The sequence below is a fragment of the Camellia sinensis genome, chromosome 5, assembly GCF_055761805.1.
Source record: "Camellia sinensis isolate YWXY chromosome 5, ASM5576180v1, whole genome shotgun sequence".
Classification (NCBI taxonomy): Eukaryota; Viridiplantae; Streptophyta; class Magnoliopsida; order Ericales; family Theaceae; genus Camellia; species Camellia sinensis.
In genome coordinates this window covers 154,224,787-154,247,033 of record NC_138965.1, presented here as the reverse complement: position 1 = coordinate 154,247,033, position 22,247 = coordinate 154,224,787, and the positions used below count along the sequence as shown (strand labels likewise).

The following is a 22,247-nucleotide window of genomic DNA, read 5'->3' as shown; positions in this document are numbered from 1 at the left end:
GCCCTTAAGAAGATGAAATCGAATAAAGTTTTAGGACCCGATGATATCCTTATTGAAGCTTGAAAATGTTTGGGTAAGAAGGGGGTTGCTTAGTTGACTATGTTATTTAGCAAGATTTTGTTGACTAGGAAAATGTCAGAAGGGTGGAGGAAGAGTATTTTTGTGTCAATCTATAAGAATAAAAAAGATGTCAAGAATTACAATAACCATAGAGGAATCAAGTCATTGTGTCATATAATGAAAGTGTGGGAGAGAGTGATGGAACGTCGATTGCGAAATATAACAGAGATGTCAGATAATCAATTTGGGTTTATGCCTTGTGGATCAACAATAGAAGCGATCTATCTTTTGAGGAGAGTAATAGAAAAGTATAGAGAAAAGAAAAGAGACATTCATATGGTTTTTATCAATCTTGAGAAAGCATATGATAGAGTGTTTCGGGATACAATCTAATGGGTGTTAGAGCAAAAGTGGATGACAAAAGGTTACATTGATATGATTAGGGACATGTATGAAGATGTGGTGACCACTATTAGATCGTTTGCTAGAGAGACAAGTGAATTTTCAATTATTATGGGGTTATACCAAGGATCAACCTTAATAAGTCTTTATCTTTTTGCCTATGAAGCACGGACACAGACACAGACACGTGACACGACACGAACACGTGGACATGTAAATTTTTAAAAAATAGAGGAAACCACATGCAAGGGACACGTTTAATATATATAATTAAATTATTTATTATATGCCATAAAATTAAAATAAAAAAAATACAAAATAATACTATTAAAATTATAAAATAAAAAAAACACATATTATTAAAATTAACAAAACTAATCAGAAAAAAAACAAAGAGAGAGAGAGAGAGAGAGAGAGAGAGAGAGAGAGAGAGAATATAATCAAATAACAAAGGTAGAGAGAAAGAAAAGAAAAAATAAAATAAAATTAGAAAAAAAAATAGAAGAGAGAGAGGCACAAACAGAGATATTTCTTACAATCACCATATAAAAGAATAAATAAATGAAAGTTCAAGATCAGAGTAGAAGAGTGTGTGTGTGTGTGTGTGAGAGAGAGAGAGAGAGAGCGACGATAGAGAAAATCAAAAAAGAAGAAGAAAAAGAAGATTGAAGTTGTACCTTGGATAACAGTAAGAGTAGCGACCTCTGATGAGCGACGGCTGACTGGCTGACCAGTGAAAAGCGACCAGGTGTGGCCGACGAGCCTTTCTCTTTCTCTTCTGTTCTCTTTGTTCTATTATAGGTTACAAATTGATCTGTTTTTGTTTTTTACAAATTGAACCCCATAGAGTTTCATAAATTATGAATTTCAACCTGCGGTGTTCCGAACGTGTCCATTACGTGTCCGGTTGCAAAAAAATCAAAAAAAATAAAAAATCAAACACCTTCTACTACATGTTGGACACGCGTCCATGTCCAACACATGTCTGACAATAATACGCAGCCCTCAGAGAGGTGTCCATGCTTCATAGCTTTTTACTTTAGTTATGGATGAGTTGACGAGAGATATTCAAGATAATGTGTCACAGTGTATGCTTTTTGCAGATGATATCGTGTTAGTGGATGAGATTAGAGAAGAAGTTAATACTAAGTTGAAGACTTGGAAAGAAACACTTGAATCTAAAGGGTTTAGGATAAGCAGAACTAAGACGGAGTAAATGGAGTGTAATTTTAGTAACTATAACAATGGAAGTAGAGGAGAAGTGAAAATTGAGAACCAAGAACTACCTAAGAGTGAACATTTTCATTATTTTGGATCGATCATCACAACGGCTAGGGAGATTGGAGCAGATGTGGTCCATAGAATTAAGGCGGTATGGATTAAGTGGAGGAGTGCATCCGAGATACTGTGCGATAAACAAGTACCCACTAAATTAAAAGGAAAGTTCTATAGAACAGTTATTAGACCACCGATATTGTATAGGACAGAATGTTGGACAAGTAAGAAACAACATGTAGATAAAATGAGTATTACTGAGATGAGGATGCTAAGATGAATGAGTAGAAAGACTAGAAAAGACAAAATCAGGAAAGAGTATATTCGTGAATGAGTATGAGTAATACTAATAGAAGATAAGTTGAGAGCGAATAAATTAATATGGTTTGGTCATATATAACGGAGACCAACAGAGGTAATAACAAAGAGATGCAATGCAGTGACGGTAGATGGAGGTGTTAGGAGAAGGAGCAGTCCTAGATTGACGTGAGCTAGTGTAATAAATAGAAATATGAATCTCTTTAATTTGACTAACCAAATGGTCGTTGCTAGAGTCGAGTGAAAAAAAAATAAATCATGTAACCGATCTCCTTTAATAGAATTTAAGACTTGGTTTGAGTTGTGCAAGTTTGCTTGCCCCTCTCTCTCTCTCTCTCTCTCTCTCTCTCTCTCTCTCTATTATTTTTTATGCTCACAATTCTTTCATTTTTCAACTTCTATTGAATTTAATTATTCTTATTCTTTGATGTTCACAATGATTTCATTTTCATCTTTTATTGAATTGAATTGTATTGTGTACAAAAGTTTGGGTGCCCTCTCTCTCTCTCTCTCTCTCTCTCTCACAGACTCTCTTCCCATTCTTTGATGCTCACAATTCTTTCATTTTTCAACTTTTATTGAATCCAATCTCTAGCATGGTTATGTAAAGACTTTAAGACCCATTTTATTTTGTTGTATTTCAGTTAGTTTTTGTAAAAACTCATCAAATTAATGGGTTGCATTACAATAGAAACTTACAAAATAAAATATTGATATCAAATTTAAGACCTTCAAATGTGATTTACTGCTTTGATATATCATGATGTTAAGAGGGGATTGTAGATTGTAACCTCACATGAATTTCAGTTAGTATTGTAGTGCTCTGTGCTACTAGATGGAACTGAAGTCAGATAAAAAATTGAAAAAAATTCTAGAGATTTTCTGCTTTTCAGTTTTCACTGAACATGTTATGTTAATTCTATCTATTGAGCATTGATAAAATATTAAAATTTGCTTGTTCATATATGACATTTGAATGTGAAACATACAAAGCCTGTGGTGTGCAATGTATCCGTGTATCCCTTTGATGTACAATAACGTAAAAATGGTATTGAAACCTTGATTAATAAATAGTATCTACCAAAACACAGGTCCTTCCAAGTGATAAACTATCAAAATTTGGGAAAGATATCTTTCAATTAAGTATTACCAAAGATGAGATGGAAGATTTGTTTTAACTGGGATCACCAAAATCACGTTTTATCATTTAATGATCATATACCCATTTGTCCTTCAAGTTCTGATGTCTATTACCTTACATGTAGAGGATTGCTCAATAGAAATTTTAATTGTAAACCCAAGGAATTAAATACATAATCAACAGAAATATTGATGTGCACACTTCCATATGCATATATAGAAACAATCCAAAGAATAGTTCATTCAATTCGAAACTGTCCAAATATATGCCTGATTATCTACATCAAGAAACTTGAACTGGTGTGAATGCAACTGTAACCAGTAAACACAACCAGCTGCTCCTACTTCCTTTCGAGTCATCAACTAGTATGGTCTAAAATTGTTAAAAGTGTACTTAAATTTATAATGTACACCAAACATAAGAAGCATTCTCAATGACTTGAGACACACCTATGGTATCAATCAAACAATTTTGACATTGATGGATCTACTTGACCTGTTGCAAATCAAAGAGACAAATAAATGCAGTCACGTCGCACACAGATACCTCCACCCCATTCCCCCACCTCAAAAAATAAAAATAAAAAGAAGAGAGAAAAGAGAAAAGAAAAAGAAAGAACACCCAAAAACAATCATTCAAAGAAAAAATAAGATGAGAAACGAAAGAAATTTTTAGATCCCAGCAGGAAAATCAAGTTAATGAAAAAAACAATTTGGCCTGGTAACAAATCAGAATAACTAAACCCATATATATTTCTTACAAATATATGATTCTTTGGCCGCTCTGCCTTTTTGATATTAAAATTTGCACATTTACCGACAGACTCCTACGCAAGCAATCCCTCTCCTGCCAACAACAGACAGACATGATAATCAAGGCATAATCAAGGCATAAAAATTGGAATACCTACTCAATGACAACTTCTGGATTTGGAAATACTGGTAGTTACTCACAAGATCATTATTCCCTATCCAAATGCCGTTGTTCAAGAAATAATGTAGAGTACTATTCCAGAGGTGTTTTAGTCATTCCTATTTATTTATTTTTATATATTTATTTTTCCCAGCTTGGGCTGTATACCAGTGGACAAAATTATAGTTGCAACTATTAGAACTTACGAAGCTCGTCAAAGCAAATGTTGCTGGTGCTTTCTCCTGTTTTCACAAGGCGAATCTTCCCTACAAGAAAACAAACAGAACAATATGACATGAAGTTACTTAGTTTCACAGGTTCTGCACTAAATTCAAAGTTCCATGTAACCCAATGCATATTACATCAAGAAGGTTCTAAATTTTCACGAACTTTTATTGCTGTCTCAAGTCTTGATAACTGACTCCTAAGGGTTTTATATAGTTACATTACATGTCAATTTTTAATGTACTAAACAACTTGTAACCAACTAGGACAGTGACAAAACAACCACATTCATGAATATCACTAACATAAGTTGATTGGACAACCTATTTAAAACATCATAGATTTTTACACCAGGTTGCTCGTCACCTCAGCCAGTCAACTCAACTGATCCTGAAGTGTTAATAACTTAAGGTGAGCCTTTTTAGCTTTTCTGCTATATGGGGCCAAATTCTCGTCCAATTCATAGGTCATTGTCTTTCTCATTGGCTCTACCAACACTATTTTTTTGTGTTCATTTTGAGCTTCTGACGCCATATACTTAAATGATACCACTATTTCTTTCCTATTGCATAATAGATCTTTATCACACACGATAGACTGACCCAAAAAAACCGTAAAAAAGAGAGGGACACACATGGAGACAAGGGAAGGGATGCTAGTGATTGTGTGCAAGGTAACAAGAATGGTTGAAATCCATAACATAATAATAACAAGAATGATGTTTTAAAACAAAAAAAATGCAAGGCGTGTTAACATACCATCACGACGTACACATATCTCTGGCACATGTTTAACTTCACCATTAATACTGTCATTGTAAACTCTAGTTTCAATGTCACCCTCGACATACACTGAAGAGCTGCAAAAAAGCTCAACAAATTATTAAAAAAAAATGAAGAAAATCCATTTATACTAAAACAAAATAAATAAATAAAGTGGAAGTATACTTTTTGATGAGTTGTTGAACTGCATATGCCCCAAGAGGTTCATTATGCACAGCAATTCGATGCCACTGAGCTGGTTTTGGCAGGTCCTTTGCTCCCACAATTCTTTGATCAAACATGCCCCCTGTCCCAACTGTAAAGATGGTTACAGTTCGGCCATTTCGCAAGATCTTCTGCACAGGAGCTTGCCCAACTTTTCCACATATAATAGCCTGCAAAAATCAAGACCAACCCTCAAATAAAGCTCTTAATTCTACAACACGCAAGTTTTAATATCTAACCCACGATGTGGTTGCCAAAAGCATTGAGCACAAGAAGATAAAATGCATTTTCAACCTTGTTCTCTATGAACTTTCTGGTCTGCAAACAACCAATCCCTCTCCGAAAAAGAAAAAGAAAAAGAAAAAAAAAAGGAAAAAAAGGTCAACCCAAAGCCCAATAGTCGTTTTACTCACAGTTAAGGGTTTCAATATTCCTAGAGCAAAAAAACATATCAGCCCAAAAATTTCCTTTCCTTTCCATGAATTTCTGGGTAATGAAATTGAGAGAGGAGTCAAGTTTTAGTATCACTAGGTATAAAGACTAACATCAGAAATTACGGCCATGACTCCCTCTCTACATCATCTATGTATCTACCTTATAAATAAAAATGGACCATTCAAATCCTGTATTACATTCATTTAAATGATATGCAAATTTGTTTCTTCATTGGGAACTAATATCAAGTACCTTATGCACACCACGGAAACCCCAACCCCTTCTGGGATCCACGCTCTGTGGTTGTAACTCTGGCTTTTCAGCCAGAAAATCATCATCATAGTCTTCACTTTCTTTGTTCTTTCCATCATTATCATTGTCACTATCAACTGTAAAGGTTGAGTAGCACAACTTAGAGCTTCCTTGCATCCCAACCACTGCATTTTATCACAAACCCATCAATTATAACTCATCCAACAAAAACATTCCCATCAAAAACACATCCCCATTTCTTATATACCACACCATGAACGGACACGGCACAATGTCAATTCATATAGTAAGCGCCCTTGGGCACACCCAAACAGAAAAAAGTGAATTTTTTTCACTAATTTCAAAACACTCTTAATTGATTTCAGAACCTTTTTTTTCAACAATTTAACCATTTTCAAGCCACTTTATACACAAATTTCAAAATTAAACAATGTCTGGGGCACTTATTAGCGTGTGCCTATTATAAATGCACACAACTATACAGTCAAAAGTAATCTTAAAAATAGTTTCTTAGCTAAACCCAGATAAAATCATTAATATAAGTAGGGTAATCCTAAGTTATATCAACTAATTAAGCTTCATTTACACACACATACATACGTATATATACAGAGAGAGAGAGAGAGAGATACCGAATGAAGAGTTGGGTCTGGAAGTACAAGGGACTCTCAATAACTTTACGAATCGGGAAGCGAGTGAAGTCATTTGGAGCGAACAAAGTTACAGAGACTGCGAAGAAAGAGTTGGAAAAATGAAGACGAGGAGGGTTGAAGGGGGGTTTTACCGTTTTCGATTGGGGCAAATCTCTCGGGTTTGGTTCGGGTTAGAGAAGTTTTTCATATCTGCCCGACCCATCCCAACCTCCACCCCGGACTTGGTAGTAGCTCAATTCTACATAAACTGTTGATTTTTATTTTTTGGGTAAATTACAATTTTTTTTAAATTAAAAAAAAACACACACACATTAAACCCCACAAATTTGACATAAGATCACTTTGCTTGGTTTCATTTTTTCAAAAATACTTTTCAAAAAATTATACTTTCTTGTTTTCTTTTTTTTTCTTTTTTTTTACTAATTTTTTTTTAATATTTTAAGCAATTTTTTTTACTTTTTAAACATACCTAACATAAATATACTTAAAAAGTAAAAAATTTGTAAAAATCACATTTTAAAAATTCACTAAACACTAAAAATACAAAAACAAAAAAACAAAAATTCAGTACATTTTTTATGTTTTTATTTATTTATTAATTTTTTAAAATATTTTTTCACAATTTTTTTACTTTTTAAATGCATCTAAGTAAGATGCATCTAAAAAAATTTAAAAAATGTTTAAAATTTTAAAAATATTCACTAAAAACAAAAAAATTCAATTTTCAAAAAACTTAATCTAAAAAATTCAAACCAAACACACAAATTTCTTTAAAAAATTTAATTTTTTAAAATAATCTAAATAAGTATATTTTTTAACTTTTTATGAAAAAATATGTAAAAAAATAGAAAGGTGATATAACTCAAATAAGTGAACACATATCCATCATACCAAACAACCACTTGTAGATGAAAAAAATGATAATACCATCACTTCACTTGTTCCATTTTTTAAAAAACACTTTTTAAAAAATCCTACTTTCTTATTTTTTGTGCTTTTTTGTTTTTACTGAATTTTTTAATAATTTAAGCAATTTTTTTTTTTTACTTTTTAGACATACATAACATAAATGTATCTAAAAAGTAAAAAAATTATAATTTTTTTTAAAAAAAAATTCACTAAATACCAAAAATCTAAAAAAATAAAATAACAAAAATTCAATACATTTTTTATATTTTTATATATTTATTAATTTTTTAAAATATTTTTTCACAAATTTTTTACTTTTTAAATACATCTAAGTAAGATATATCTAAAAAAAAAATAAAAAATTCACTAAAAACAAAAAAAAAAAATACAAAAACTAAAAAACTTAATTCAAAAAACTCAAACCAAACACACAAAATTAGTTTCGCTTATTATGTGCTTACAGATAATTAGTTTCAATCGCTCTAATATTACTAAAATAAAAATCAATATAAGTTTATTCATAGGTTTTAAAAGTGATCGGTGTAATTTATCCCCTTTTTCCGTACATCCACCACACGTTCTAATTTTGCACCTTAAGCAAAAATATTTGAGCATATAAATATAGGTTTAACCGGGGTAATCTGAATCCAAAACTAATGTCCAAGCAGTTGTAATAGTGGCGGTAGTGTGAAGGCGGCGGCAAAGTGATGACACTTGTGGGGCACACAATGGGGTGGTTGTGGTGGAAGTTGTAGCACCAACAATTGTTGTAATAGGATAACGGTGGTGGTGTAACAACATTAGTAAAAAATTTAATTCAGAAAATATTTTCTATTTAAATAAATTAATTTTTTTATTGATCATAAAAAAATATTTAAAAAATTTTACTTTATTATTTTTCGTATTTTTTTATTTTTACTGAATTTTTTTTAATATTTTAAATAATTTTTTTACTTTTTAAGCATAAGAGGTTGTTTGGGGTTTCAACCCAAGGGCCGCCCGGAGTTTGTTTGCTTCAGCAATCTCAGAAGCCAGGTGCTCCAACCCATCATCCTTCTGTTCTTCTTTGGTTCGTCTCGAGCGTTCCCGTCCTCTGGACCATCCCCACGCCTTCTAGGGCTGGCACTGCTGCGGGCATGCCTCTTATGATGCTCTCCATCACAATCACAATCCTAGCGGTCCCTACTCCTACTCCGGCTCCTTGAATGGTTCCTCCGCCTGCCATGCTCCCATCTCGCCTATCCCTTTCCCTACCTTCCCCTCTCCCTTTCTCGCTCCCTCTCACAACCATAATCCTTGTCATCTCTCAGGCGATGGTGGTACCTGTCTCTGTCCCTATCTATATCCATGTCTCTATCCCTCTCTCTGTCACGCCCTCATCTGCTTTCTCTGTCGCAATTGCAATCCCTGAGAAAATGAAGGGACAACCAAAATGTAAGAGTAAGGTTAAAAATCACATGCATACATCAGTTATCACAAGGAACTAAATTGTGATCTTGATATACTATTAATGAGGATCAGAATAATCAGCATAAATTTATCATCAGAGAATAAACCAAGATATAATTGTGAGATTACGGACAGTCGTGCGCCATCAGCAAAGAGAACTCTGGTGTGGAAGGAAGCTGGTTTGGAGTTTTTATATTCAATTATAACGTGCAAGTGAACCCGAAGGCCATGTTTGTTTGGAAGCACATGGCTCTCGGATTGGAATAATAATTCAACAAAATACATAATGTCACGTTTGGCTAAGAAAATGGGATATGACATCCCATAAATTAAAATTTAAAAAAAAAAAAAAAATTTACAGGAAACTCATACTAGCTACTGCATAGAAAACTCCCACCAGACTCATATTAGCCACCAGACTCGTACAAGCTACGACATAGAAAACTCATTTAGTTCCCATGATGGTCATGAAATATATTTATTATGCATTCACATTGAGCCCAAATACGATGATAAAAGTACTAGAGATTAATAATAATGACAGAAAGGGGGGAAGTTTCACTAAGGGGAAGGAAATGGACAAAATGAAAATGAAAAAAATAAAGAATTGAAATAAATCAAAAGAGAGAATGAAAATAAAATCACTATCCAATTTTCTCAGGCTTCTTAAATCGCAACACATCCTTGCACATGTAATATTTAAAAAATAGTGGGTTCGGCTAAAAATCGATTCACCAAAAAATTATTAGAAGTCGAAAGGATCACATGCACAGCATGAATAAATCCACAAATATGAAACAGTTGAGCTAAATTAGAATTGTTCGATCCATCATACTTCTCTCTGCACACTGTCAGTACAGAAAAACCTGGCAGGACCATAGACATTGATATAGGAAGCTGTTTCAAGCCACTGATGGCTTTAAAAGCCATGGCAGTAGCATAACCCTTGAAAAATGTGGATGTGTGTGCCCATGTAAGAATGTGCGTGTGTGCGTATGGATTCTAGACAACAGCTTCCGCAAATCTATCATGCTTACACTAAGAAGATTCATAACCCCTTACCAGTGATTACATAAAACAGTTAACACAAAGAACAAAAACTTAAACCTTAAACTTGCCAGTAACAAGGGATAAACAACTAGCTTCATAACACACATCAAAAACAGATGCCACCATCTTGTTCTCACACAGATTCTTAAACAGCTATACTCTTCAAATGAAGTTAGCATTCAAAACTACTATTGTACGCAAGTATTCACATATGATATATGTGCATATGTATGAGTGCTGTTAACCAACATTTTCCCATTGTGATATCTCACAGATTGCTCCTACCATGATAAAGTCTGATGACAAGATAAAGCTAATCGGCTTATAAGTGCAAAAGAAACTTTTCTTACAAAATATTCTGCCAGGGACCAAGAACATCAGAAACTGCAATTAAAAGAATTCATATCAGAATTACCCGTACCTGTACCTGTACCTGTACCTGTACCTGTGACTGTCGCGTTTTCTATCCCTATCTCTTTCCGTTGTGGAACTTCGTCCACAGTAATAAAATCCTATTTTAATAAAATCAAGAAAAATATCATCTCATCAGAAAAGAAAACACCCCAGAATCAAACAAAAACAAAATGGAATCTAGATAAAATTCATAACAGAGAGAGAGAGGACCCTTTCATGAGCACCAGCATCTAAGTCAGCATTGAGTTCATCTTCCTCATCTTTTTCTTCTTCCTCTTCAAAATCATCTTCCAAAGCACTTTTTCTCAGATCCAGTGAACCAATGGATTCAAGAGTCCATCTACCAGCATGGAATATGTAAGTACAGAAAACTACTCAAAAGAATCTCTAAAAAAATTAGGAAGAACATAGTTGTCAAAGAAAACACCGACCGAAATGTCAACCTAATAAACTATAACATGATATTTCCACTAAATGGTTGGAATAACCTTACAACCAATGTGACCATTTTAAACAATCCAGATTCGTTACAAAATTCTAGGTCAGGAATAGCCTTACGAAGTTACGACCCAAAGATTGGAGCAAAAGTTCTAGAATTGTTACAATCCAGGTCCCAGCCCTACCTATATCTAAAAATACAACATATTTCCTCATTTCTACATGAAGCTTCGCCCAGTGACAATTTTTCATTTGACATAAAAGATATATATGGTCCTTGTAAACAGAGCCACACCAATCTCAATTTCTGACCTTGGTAAGAAATAAGGACTGGTATGATCTGGTTTGTAAATCCATAATTGAATTTGTGAATTTGCTTTGTAACTAAAATTCAATTGCTGGTTTCAAATGGGTATCCAAGTCCAATTGCAGTGTTGCAACCCAAAAAAAGGATTGGAATGTGGATTCAAATCTGAGACCCAATCCTTCCCACCAGATCCCTGGACCAAATGCATCATTCAAATAAATCATAGGAATTACAACAAAATGACAAAATTACTGCTCATAAAAAGGATATGTTTTGCTCTGACTGTTAAGAATACTGGAAGTTTCGATGAGTATTGTGCAAATATGCGTCTTCGAACCCACTAGCTTTCTTCATTTTTGAAATGGTCTTCTCCATGCCCCTGTTATTGTCCAACTTAGCTTTTATTTTTTTTATAAATATTTGATTTAATAAAATGCACAAATCACAAAGCCCAAAAAATTAGAAACATCAATTACCAAAAAATTTAAAAGTTAGACAATTTTTATAAACAACTATTGCCATTTACTTCTATTTTATATCTAAATTAGCAATATCATTTAATTAGTCTTTCAAATTTTTAATTTCTATTGATATGGTGCAATTGAAGATAAACCAAACCAAACCAAGCCCAAAGTCCCATCAAATGGGGTCGGCTACATGAAACCTCATTCTCCACGCAGCTCTATCAAAGGCCATTTCGTTAGTCAAATTAAGTAGATCCATATATCTATTTACAACGCTAGTCAACGTTAATCTAAACCTACCCGGTTCCCTAACATTTCCATCTACCGTCACTGCATCGCATCTCTTCACTACTGTCTCTATTGGTCTCCGTTGAACCTGACCAAACCATCTCAATCGATTTTCTCTCGACTTATTTTTTATTGGTGCTACTCCTACCCATTCCCGAATACACTTATTCTTAATTCTGTCTTGTCTAGTATTGCCATACACCACTTTAGCATTCTCATCTCAGCAACACTCATGTTATCGACAGGTTATTTCTTGGTTGCCCAACACTCCGTCCCATACAACATCGCTGGTTTAATAGCCATTCTATAGAACTTACCTTTTAATCTAGTGGGTATTCTTTTATCGCACAGTACCACAGACACATTTCTCCACTTAAGCCATCCCGCCTTAATCCTATGTGCCACATCCGCATCAATCTCCCCGGCCGTTGTAATAATCGACCCTAAATAATGAAAATGTTCACTTTCAGGCAGTTCTTGATTCTCAATCTTCACTTCTCTTCTACTTTCATTGTTATTGTTACTAAATTTACATTCCATGTACTTTGTCTTAGTTCCGCTTATTCGGAATCCTTTAAATTCAAGTACTTTTCTCCAAACCTTCAACTTTATGTTAACTCCTTCTCTAATCTCATCCACTAACACGATATCATCTGCAAAAAGTATACACTATGGCACATCATCCTTAATATTTCTCGTCAACTCATCCATAACTAACGCAAAAAGATAAAGATTTAAGTAAATCCTTAGTGTAACCCTACAGTGATAAGAAATTCATTGTCTCTCCAGCAAGCGATCTAATAGTGGTCACCACCACTTCATATATGTCCCTAATCACATCAATGTAACCTTTTGCCATCCCCTTCTTCTCTAACCGATTTGAAAAATTTATAACTTAAAAATTGGCATGTACCTACAATCCAACAATTATCAAATAAATCATTCAAATTTTGAAATGATCTTATTAATTATCAAATAACTTAAACCATTTGTTGAAATTAAAAACTTCATAGACAAGAATAATGAAATTAATAAGGACGAAAGGAAAAAATGAAAATAGTTTAAAAAATAAAAGTAAAATGAGGCCAAATAAAACAATTAAAAAAAAATCTAAAAAGAGAGGAGAGAGAATTGGTTATATACGAGCAGACTAGTGCACAAGCCACATAGTGGAAGAAGTGGCACATGCAAGCATATGAAGCTCGCGGTATCTATATCGGCAACAAAAAGGGCTGAATGCGCTATCCCAAAATATTACCCTTGGCAGAGCGCTTCAGTGACGCATATTGATTGCCTTCCCTATACAAACAAACAATATATATACATATACTTAAATATGTAAGTAATAACGCAAGATTCAACAAGAAACAGATAAAGATGAAGAAATAGGTGATTAGTTCCAGGCTTTTTATTTTGATGCGTTTTTGTTTCCAACACCTCATTTCCATGTTGATGCTTGAGACCAGCCTGCTTCTACAACTCATAGCAACCGCACATAACAAACAAATAAGCATGCATTGTTTCAAATTCTGGCACACGTACAAACACAGAAACACCATATCCTCTCAAATATATAAATAAATAATCACAAGTTAGTTCAAATTCCATTATAAACATTTCAAAACCCTGCTAGCATTCACACAAATCCCATAAAGGGTTAATTTCACTTTTATCCCCTAAACTAATACCATTATTTCTATTTCATCCTTAAACTATTAATTTCATCTTTTTATTCCATAAAGTTTCTGCAATTGGAAACTATTATCCAAATCAATAACCGTTAATAGTTTGATGGACGAAAAAGTAATTTCAAAATTTGAACAATTTAAACCATACAACCATACCCTCAATTTTTTTATTCACTATTTTGAAATGAAGTGTGGAGAAGAAAATGGTGTTTGACTGTACAATTTAGGTTATCTAAATTGTAAATTAACCTTTTGCCCATAAGCTTAGGTTTCCACCAATATTGATTGGGATGGACATCTCCAATTAGCCCATATGAATTGAAATAATAAACTCTGAATAATTCCTAATTTAAGGTATGAAATTAAAAATTTTAAAAAAAATTAACAATAATTTAGGAATAAAAGTGAAATTAACCCTTCAATAAAATAGGGTATCAACATTGTAAGCATCTCCACTCCTTCACCCTTTTTTTCATCAAATTTATTCAAGAATTTAAATCACCAAAAGCTTGATTTGATAAAGCTCACCAAATCAAATTTTTCATCAAATCTTTTTAAAAATACCTAAACTATCCCAACAAACTCTTAAAAGGAAAAAAGAAAAAACCCAACTCCAATCTTTCATCATTTAACAATTTCATCAAAGTGGGAAAAAAATATTGGAAATTTGGTGAAAGATTTTATTCATACCTGAATTTGGGGGAAAACTTGATTTGATACAAGTTTAATGAAAGGATAAGATCTCATTTTCACCAAACTTTTCTTCAAATCTAAATTTAATTAAAGATTGGAGATGAGACACTAATGACTTGTAATCTTGGTTCTTTATGAACTCGACGAAGATGTCTTTGTGGGGATGGGTTTCGAGCTCCATGCCCTTGTCCACCAGCTTCTGATAGTTTGTTTCCCTTATGCTCTTCGCCGCTGGGTCCGTGCGATTCGCCATTGCTCGCTACAAAACCCTTCCCTTTCGAGCGAGCCAGAGACACAGACAGGGCCTAAACCCTAAGAAGGTGTTTGTTTGGAAGGGAATTGGACTCGGAATACATTATTTGGTTGACAATTTGTTGGTTAGTAATCTAACCAGATTCTATATCCTTGGATTGTTACGTCGAAGAGCAGATGGAATGGAAAATTCTATTTTTACGCATCGATTTATTTTAATATATATATAATAAAATATTATTTTAATAATAAATATATTTTAAAATAAAATTATTATAATGAATATTAAAATGCACATATAATATTATATTAAAATTTTTTCTATACACATCTTTCTGTAGTGCATTGGTAGGTGGTCGGTGACTTTATGGAAGGCGATGCTACCGAAGACTTCACTAGTAATGGTCCTGGAGCTTGAGTGAATACAAATCCGGCCACCATAGCGAACATCAGCACCAACACTATGACCCATGAGTAAGCCATTTGTGTCAATTCATTCTCTCTTCTCGAAAGATAGGAAGGAATAGAAATATAATTGACGAAGGTTCGACTATAAGAGAGATAAGAGTTTTTAGAGAATTTTTAAGAGGGAGAAACATAGACTGGATTTGATATGAAGCCATGGAGAAACGCAATATATATATAGTTCAGGTCCGTTTTATATCCTACTGAGGAAGATGTATTGACTAAAATCCTTTCGTCAACGGTTTCAAAAGATCACGAGAACAGTTTCCAGATTGAGAGCGGAAGCATAAGTCAATGATGAGGCAGATTTGATTCCATGGAGAGAGAATTTAGCTTCTAAAGTCACTGGGCAAAGCTAGTTGAGAGACTATATGGATTGACTTGTATCAATTTTATCTTGCACGGTGTCATTTCGTAACTTTGGCAAGTTTTTCGCTGATAGTAGTTGCTAAAGCAACACGATAGTCGCCATCGACGAGGACTTTGAGGCTAATCTCTGATTTTAAATCATGTTCATAGTTGTGTTGAAGTGGATGAAGAGGTAAAGGTGTGTAGAAGGAGAGTGTAGGTGGTGTGTGTACATGATATGAGTTAGGGTGTAATTGAAATATTAAGTATGTGGAATGATAAGAATAATAAAAAACTAAATTAATAAGTGTGTATACTGAAAAATTATATGCACTTAGGTAAGTAAGTATGTGGAAATAAAATTTCCCGATGGAATAACAATCTCATGAGATTAACTTGCAAAAAGACACTTTTACCCTCCAAATACATGTATCTTAATTATTTTTATAAAAAAAAAATTGGAATAAAAATTTAATTTTTTTCAAATGATGGGATATAGATTCAAAAAAATAAATAAAAATTCAAGCTTCGTTTGGCATTGACTACGGTAGCCAACTTTTTTGTGTTGAGACTTTTTTAGTCTCATTTGGTTTTTTTTTTTGGGGGGGGCTTTTTTGACTTTATGAGAGAAAAAATGTAATGATTATGATTTGGATATAACATTTTATCTTATTTGCTTATATAGCCTATTTTGTCTTTTTGTACTATTTTAGTCTCAAAATGTTTACCAAACGAGGACTCACTATCACAAAAACAAATGTTTAGTTTCTTATGTATTGTACTTAGTAAAATAAAATAAAATTTAAAAGTCTCAATTAAAAAGTAAAATAAATTTATTTAATTTTTATTGATATTTTATTTATTTAATATTTTGGAACTTTTAGGGAAAAAAATAAAATAATATATTAAAGATAGATTTATTATTGCTATTACTTTTAGCAAACAATTGAAAAATATAAAATAGACTTTTGAGCATTTATTATTCTTCATAATATTCTAACCAAATATTGGATTTATTAGAACAATCTTTTATAGATATCTAATATCATGAGAAAACAAATATAAGACACACATCTTTTCTACCAAATAGTCTAGAACTATGTATTGGATTACAATCCCTTTTATCCAGTTAGTCTAAACAAACATAACAATTTGTTTGGATTGAGGGATTGGGAGAGAAAACCAGAGAAAGGAATTTCTAACAAAAAAATAAAGATAAGGTGTGTTTGGTTTGTGTTTTGAAATAAATTTTCATAGTAAAAAATTTTGGAGAGAGAGTTTAGAAATTTTTTTAATTTGTTTGGTTGTATGTTTTAAAAATAGCTTTGGAGTTTTGAAGTTTGGGATGATTTGATATTTTGTTGTAGTTGAGTAAATAAGTGTGAGAAAAAAATGATTGAGAATGAGAGAGAAGAGAGAAAAGTGATTGATTGATGTATAAGAGAAAAAAAAAATTTGAAATTTTTTTTCAAAAAATTTGAATCAAACAAAATTTTAAAAAAATTTATCAAAAATTATATCTTGAAATACAAATCAAACTAGCCCAAACTTTTTAAATCTCTTAAAACTAAAATTAGGGTGATTGGCGGTGAAATAAATGAGATGATTATTAATTTATTTTATATTATTTATTTATTTATTAAATAAATAAATAAAATATAAAAATATTTTAATAATATAATTTGTAAGAAAATAATTATTAAGATTTTCTCAAGTTTAAATTTAAATTTGATCCTTATGTTATGATACTCATCACACTTTCCATTTCCATAATATGAATTATTCATCTTATTGGATATATAACATTTATAAGTCAATCCAATTATTATAACTTTCTATTTTATTTTATTTGTTTTCAAAAAATAGATGGATTATTTTCAAAAATACACTTGTAATCTTTTTTTTTTTAGACAAATGTAATAAAATAAAAAGACTACAATTATAAAATAAACTAATTTTTTCATAAATGGTATATGTTGAGAGCTATACAAAGCCAAACTCGTGATAGAACTCCACAAGTGTGAACATGATGGTCACCCCCATATTTAAACTTGAGAGAAGTCTAATATCAATTTTTTCATGTATTCTATCCAAACATAATTAGATTTTGTTCTTTTTCTCCAGTTTAACCATACATAGAGAGAAGAGCAACAAAAACAAAAAACAATATCCATTCTTTTTCTATTAACCCTTTGAAAATTGGATTGAAATTCTCCACAATAATTTTAGTTTGCAATAATATTGCAATGCTAGTTTAGAAGTCCAAAACACAATTATTGCATGATTAAATGATTTAGCCTTGTTTGGGAAGTAGTAAAAAAAAAAACTAAAAAGTCAGTACAAATTATCTTTTTTTTTTTTTTTTTTTGGGTGAATAAGTACAAATTATCATGCTACCTCTTTTTATATTTTTACATAAATGAGTCGTGAAACATTCTTAAATCATCTAATGATTATGTTTGAACACTTGAAGTAGCATCTCAATGGGCTCAAAATTAAGATTTCATTTGTTTGACGAATTAGATTAAATGAGATGAGTAAAAAGATTATTAATATGACGGTATTAAGTTGGAGATATAAGATGGTAGTATTAGTTAATTAGGATTAAATATACAAATTATGTAAAAGCCCTTGTCACATAAAAGATATTTTTGTTAATTTTGTAAAATGAGGAGCAAAATGATTTTTTTGCCCTCAATAATCCCACCATGAGGGAGGATTGATAGTCACGTGAGATTAGCAATCTCATACCACTTCTCTACGAATAAACATGCTATAGATGAGCCCTATGAATTAGTAATCCAATCTCTTCTCCCAAACCTCCAATCAAGCATGACCTAAGTGTTGCTCAAAAAGTAACCTAAGATGGGGGATGAATTAGGTTTCTACAAATTAAAATTAATAATATCCTAATAAAATTAACTACTAGTACAACAAATTATTAACAAGCACAATGATGAACTTAGCAGTAAATGATCAAGCAAAATAATAATGAAGTATAACTAACATACATGGTAAATCAAATAATTAACACATGAATATTAGACAGCTATAGCAGTGTTGGCTTTTTGGCTTTTCGAAGGGTATTTTTGTGAATGTGAGCGTGCCAGCAAGGATCAATCAGTCCTTACAGAAATTGTGATTGCCAACCAATTATCAGACGATTGTGTTGTAGTTCTTTTCAGCCTCAATGAAGAGGACTTTTACTGGTGGCTTGACTTAGGAGAAGTTAATAGAAAATAACAATAATATGAAGAACAATTGAAGTATTTCATAAAAATGAACACTTACAATGGTCCGAACTCAGCCTCAGAGAGGTTTACAACAGCAATCTACTTGAATCTACTTGAAGCTACTCCTATGAATCGAAGTGCAGCGCTGGTATTTAAAGTGCAGGTATTTAAAGAACAGGTATTTAAAGACTGGAAATGTAACAGACTGGAAAAGAAAATATATGAAGTAAATGACTGATTTGTATGATCTGAGTCCTCTCTCCTTTCTGGGGGCTGCCCTGCTATTTATACTCGTCAGTGATGACCTTCGAACTGCACTTCGAACCGTCGAACTGCTCCTCCATGATCGCTGATCATGCTTCCTTACAAGTAGCTCCATTACGCCATTACTGGCAGTTGAACTTCCCTCTTGTACTTGAATTTGAATATGAGTAACCGTTGAAAATATGTCATCTTGCATCCCGTTATTGATCTAGTGTTACTCAGATCATGTGAGGACCAATATTTATTGCCACGTGTACGATCAGGATTAAAGGCTTGAATAACCTTCCTTTATTACCCTTACTCTGCCACGTGTCGAACTGTAACTGGCTTTTACAAAATATGTAGCCAACAAGCAGTAATAGGAAAGTAAAGAGATTAGGGAAGAGGAGACAAACAGATTTATAGTGGGTCGGCTTCAACCAAGCCTACATCCACTCCTCAAGTTTCATTTGATATTTTTCATTATCTTCTAGTTTCACAAGGGTGCTAGCAACCTCTTTACAAATGAAGCAATCCTTCACGGATTTTACATAGACTTCACAAGCCCAAACCCTTGCAAATCTTAGGTGATTCACAATCACTCTCAAGATTTCAAGAACACAGTATTTGCAACACTTTTACAAGATGAAATAGTATTTTTGCTTTCAAAGAAAGCTTACAATAAATATCTCTCAAAGATAGATATATAAAATGAAGCTTTGATTTTTCTGTAAATCTCACATAGGAAAGATGGGCTTAAAGCTATAAGGCTCAGTGTATAATTTCTGAGAAAAGATGTGAATGATTATAGATCAAAGAATATTTTCAGGTTTTTTGTAACTTGTTTACATTAGAGGCTTTGGTATATATAATGAAAATTATAGCCGTTGTATTCATTTGAATTTATAGCCGTTTATAGTCGTTTATAGCCGTTGTAGTCATTTGAATTTATAGCCGTTTATAACCGCTATACTTCCATCATTACCAATTTGAATAGCTTCCACTTCATTATTACAAATTTGAATATCTTTTACTTGAATATTTTGGTCTTTTGAACCTTTATAGTCGTTGTACTTCCATCATTACTAATTTGAATACTTTTTACTTGAACATTTTGAACCTTTTGGCATGCTGATGTGCTAGGCTGTTTGAACCTTTGTTTTGGATTGTTTGAACTCCTAATTTAATCAAATATTAAATACATTCAAACAATATTTAGGATAAAGGTTAAGATGAGAAATAATGGGACAAAATAAATTTTGATTCTATTTTTCTCTTTCAAATAAATCATCAAAATAAATTTTGATTAAAATATAATTAAATAAATCATCAAAATAAATTTTTGATTCTATTTTTCTCTTTCAAATAAATTAAAACATAATTAAATAAATCATCAAAATAAATAAGTCTAACAATCTCCCCCTTTTTGATAATGACACACAATGATATTTTGATTTGATTTGGGAGTAAGAAAAGCTCCCCTCAAGTCATACTCCCTGAATTTATTTCTCAATACATGGGTTAGCACATGTGTAATAAATAAGCTTTAATTAGAGACATGATATGAGACTAAGATAATATCAGATTAGTTTGAAAATAATACCATAATTTGAAAATAATTTCATAATACATAACATCATAACAAAATAATACCATAATACATAACATCATATAATTTTTTCCCCTGTGACATTATCAAAAGGAAATCATGGGTCAGAATCTGGAGGAGGAGGAGGAAAATGATAGTGATAAATGACATCAAAAATATATATATAGCAAATATATATATATATATATATATATATTACATATACAACTCTCCTGCGCCTCTTTTTTACCTTTGATAAATGCGTTTGACACGCGGCCTCACTTTTGCGCCATTGGCCGACAAAAGTAGGCCTCGATTTGTACGCGCCTCGGCTCCCTCTCCCTCCTTGTTTTCTTTTCTTTTTCCTTCTTCTTAATGACGCACTCTTCCATTTTATTCTTTACCATTCTCTTCTATCTCTTCTTCACCACTCTCTTAGGTTTATTCTTCCTCATTGAGAGACAAAGAAATTAAACGAAGGAGGCCAAACCTCAGTCTATTCGCTTTTATTTCTCTGCAACTCATTTCTTTGACACCTTTCACCTCTAATCCATGGCTTCCTCATCTCGTCCCCTCACTCTATTTCCGGACCTAAACGATCCCATAAGCTCTGTTGGACCGAGTACCTCTATTCATACTCTTCCTATCATTCTTCTGCCTAACCTTCCTATGATGTCGATTGAGCAAATCATGGCAGCTCAATCTGACATAGAAGGCAATCATTTTACACTAACGTCCTGTATGGAGACGATGACGGCAGTCACAAAATTGGCTCACCGATTGCAGAACAAGACGAGTGAGCTCCATCAGGTTAACGCCTAACTCTCTCTGCTTCAACGCATGTACAAGGATGCACGAGCATAAATAGGCACATTGAAGGCCGAAAATAAAGAGCTTAAACGGAAGACCACCCCATTGGCCCAATTTGGAGCAACGTCGTTCTTGGCCTTTGATAGTCAACGGGGAGTCGTCGCTCTCGACGAAAGCACGGGGCAGGGGCGTCAAGGGTCGCCCAAGGTGATAAAAAGAAAAAGAAAACGGTGGAAGAGGCGAGTAAGTAAGATCAGCGTATGGCCCGAAAAAAATGAAGGGTTTTTTTTTTTATGTTTATTTTGATCGGCGTGTAGCCGTCAAAAAAAATGAAGGGTGTTTTTTTTTTTTTTTTGATTTTTTTATGTAAATATTTGTATTTTGATTTGTTGTTGTGTTTATGTTTAAGTATTGAAAAATAAAATTAAAAAGCAGAGAAAAAAAAAAGAAAATTAAGCCCAAACAAAAAATAATAATGAGAGACCAAATTTTTAATGAGTATATGAGAAGCATTTGAGCATGATCTAATTCTCAATTTTTTAGCATGAGCATACTAATCTCAAGACTATAATAGACAAAACAGTGTATAGATCAAACAAGGTTGCCAATCAAGAGCATAAATATGGAGCTAAAGTTCAAGTCACTCTTCCTTGAGGAAAACGATCTTCCTCTTATATTATCAACAACTAATCAGCTCAAAGGTTATGTTGTAAGAATTAGGATACCAAAAGCATAGAGATACCAAAATAATCAGAGATACTAAAACAATCAAGTCTCTTTTTCTCCCCAATGACATTTTCAACAAATCAAGCACAATGAGGGAGTATGGGACAACATAAAGGATGAAAGAATATAAGTCTCATTATAGCACAAATAATCATCCATATTAAGGTAGCTCTATGATACCAAAAAAATAATAGCACATAAT

The 22,247-nt window shown here is 32.7% G+C and overlaps 1 protein-coding gene and 1 long non-coding RNA gene across 5 annotated transcripts; both read right to left on the bottom strand.

Moving 5' to 3' along the window:
• Positions 1–3,410: 3,410 nt before the first annotated feature.
• MTSSB (mitochondrially targeted single-stranded DNA binding protein) lies at positions 3,411–8,817 on the bottom strand. 4 transcript variants are annotated; one of them, XR_014330354.1, is made up of 7 exons: positions 6,660–8,817; positions 6,007–6,191; positions 5,281–5,489; positions 5,092–5,192; positions 4,315–4,374; positions 3,957–4,042; positions 3,411–3,761 (listed from the first exon to the last, which is right to left on the bottom strand). XR_014330354.1 is itself a non-coding variant. In XM_028227898.2 (6 exons), the coding sequence occupies exons 1-6, from the start codon at positions 6,730–6,732 to the stop codon at positions 4,023–4,025; spliced, it is 648 nt and encodes a 215-aa protein (XP_028083699.1). In that variant the 5' UTR covers positions 6,733–8,817; the 3' UTR covers positions 3,849–4,022. The 4 variants fall into 4 exon arrangements, 2 of the variants coding, with proteins under 2 accessions (XP_028083699.1, XP_082726354.1); XR_014330355.1 differs by having other exon boundaries at positions 3,411–3,691; XM_028227898.2 differs by lacking the exon at positions 3,411–3,761 and having other exon boundaries at positions 3,849–4,042.
• Positions 8,818–8,837: 20 nt separating this feature from the next.
• On the bottom strand, positions 8,838–14,828 carry LOC114284949 (uncharacterized). The gene is made up of 5 exons (XR_014330356.1): positions 14,378–14,828; positions 11,253–11,626; positions 10,713–10,842; positions 10,510–10,600; positions 8,838–8,996 (listed from the first exon to the last, which is right to left on the bottom strand). It is a non-coding gene; the product is annotated as an uncharacterized LOC114284949 (long non-coding RNA).
• Positions 14,829–22,247: the final 7,419 nt, after the last annotated feature.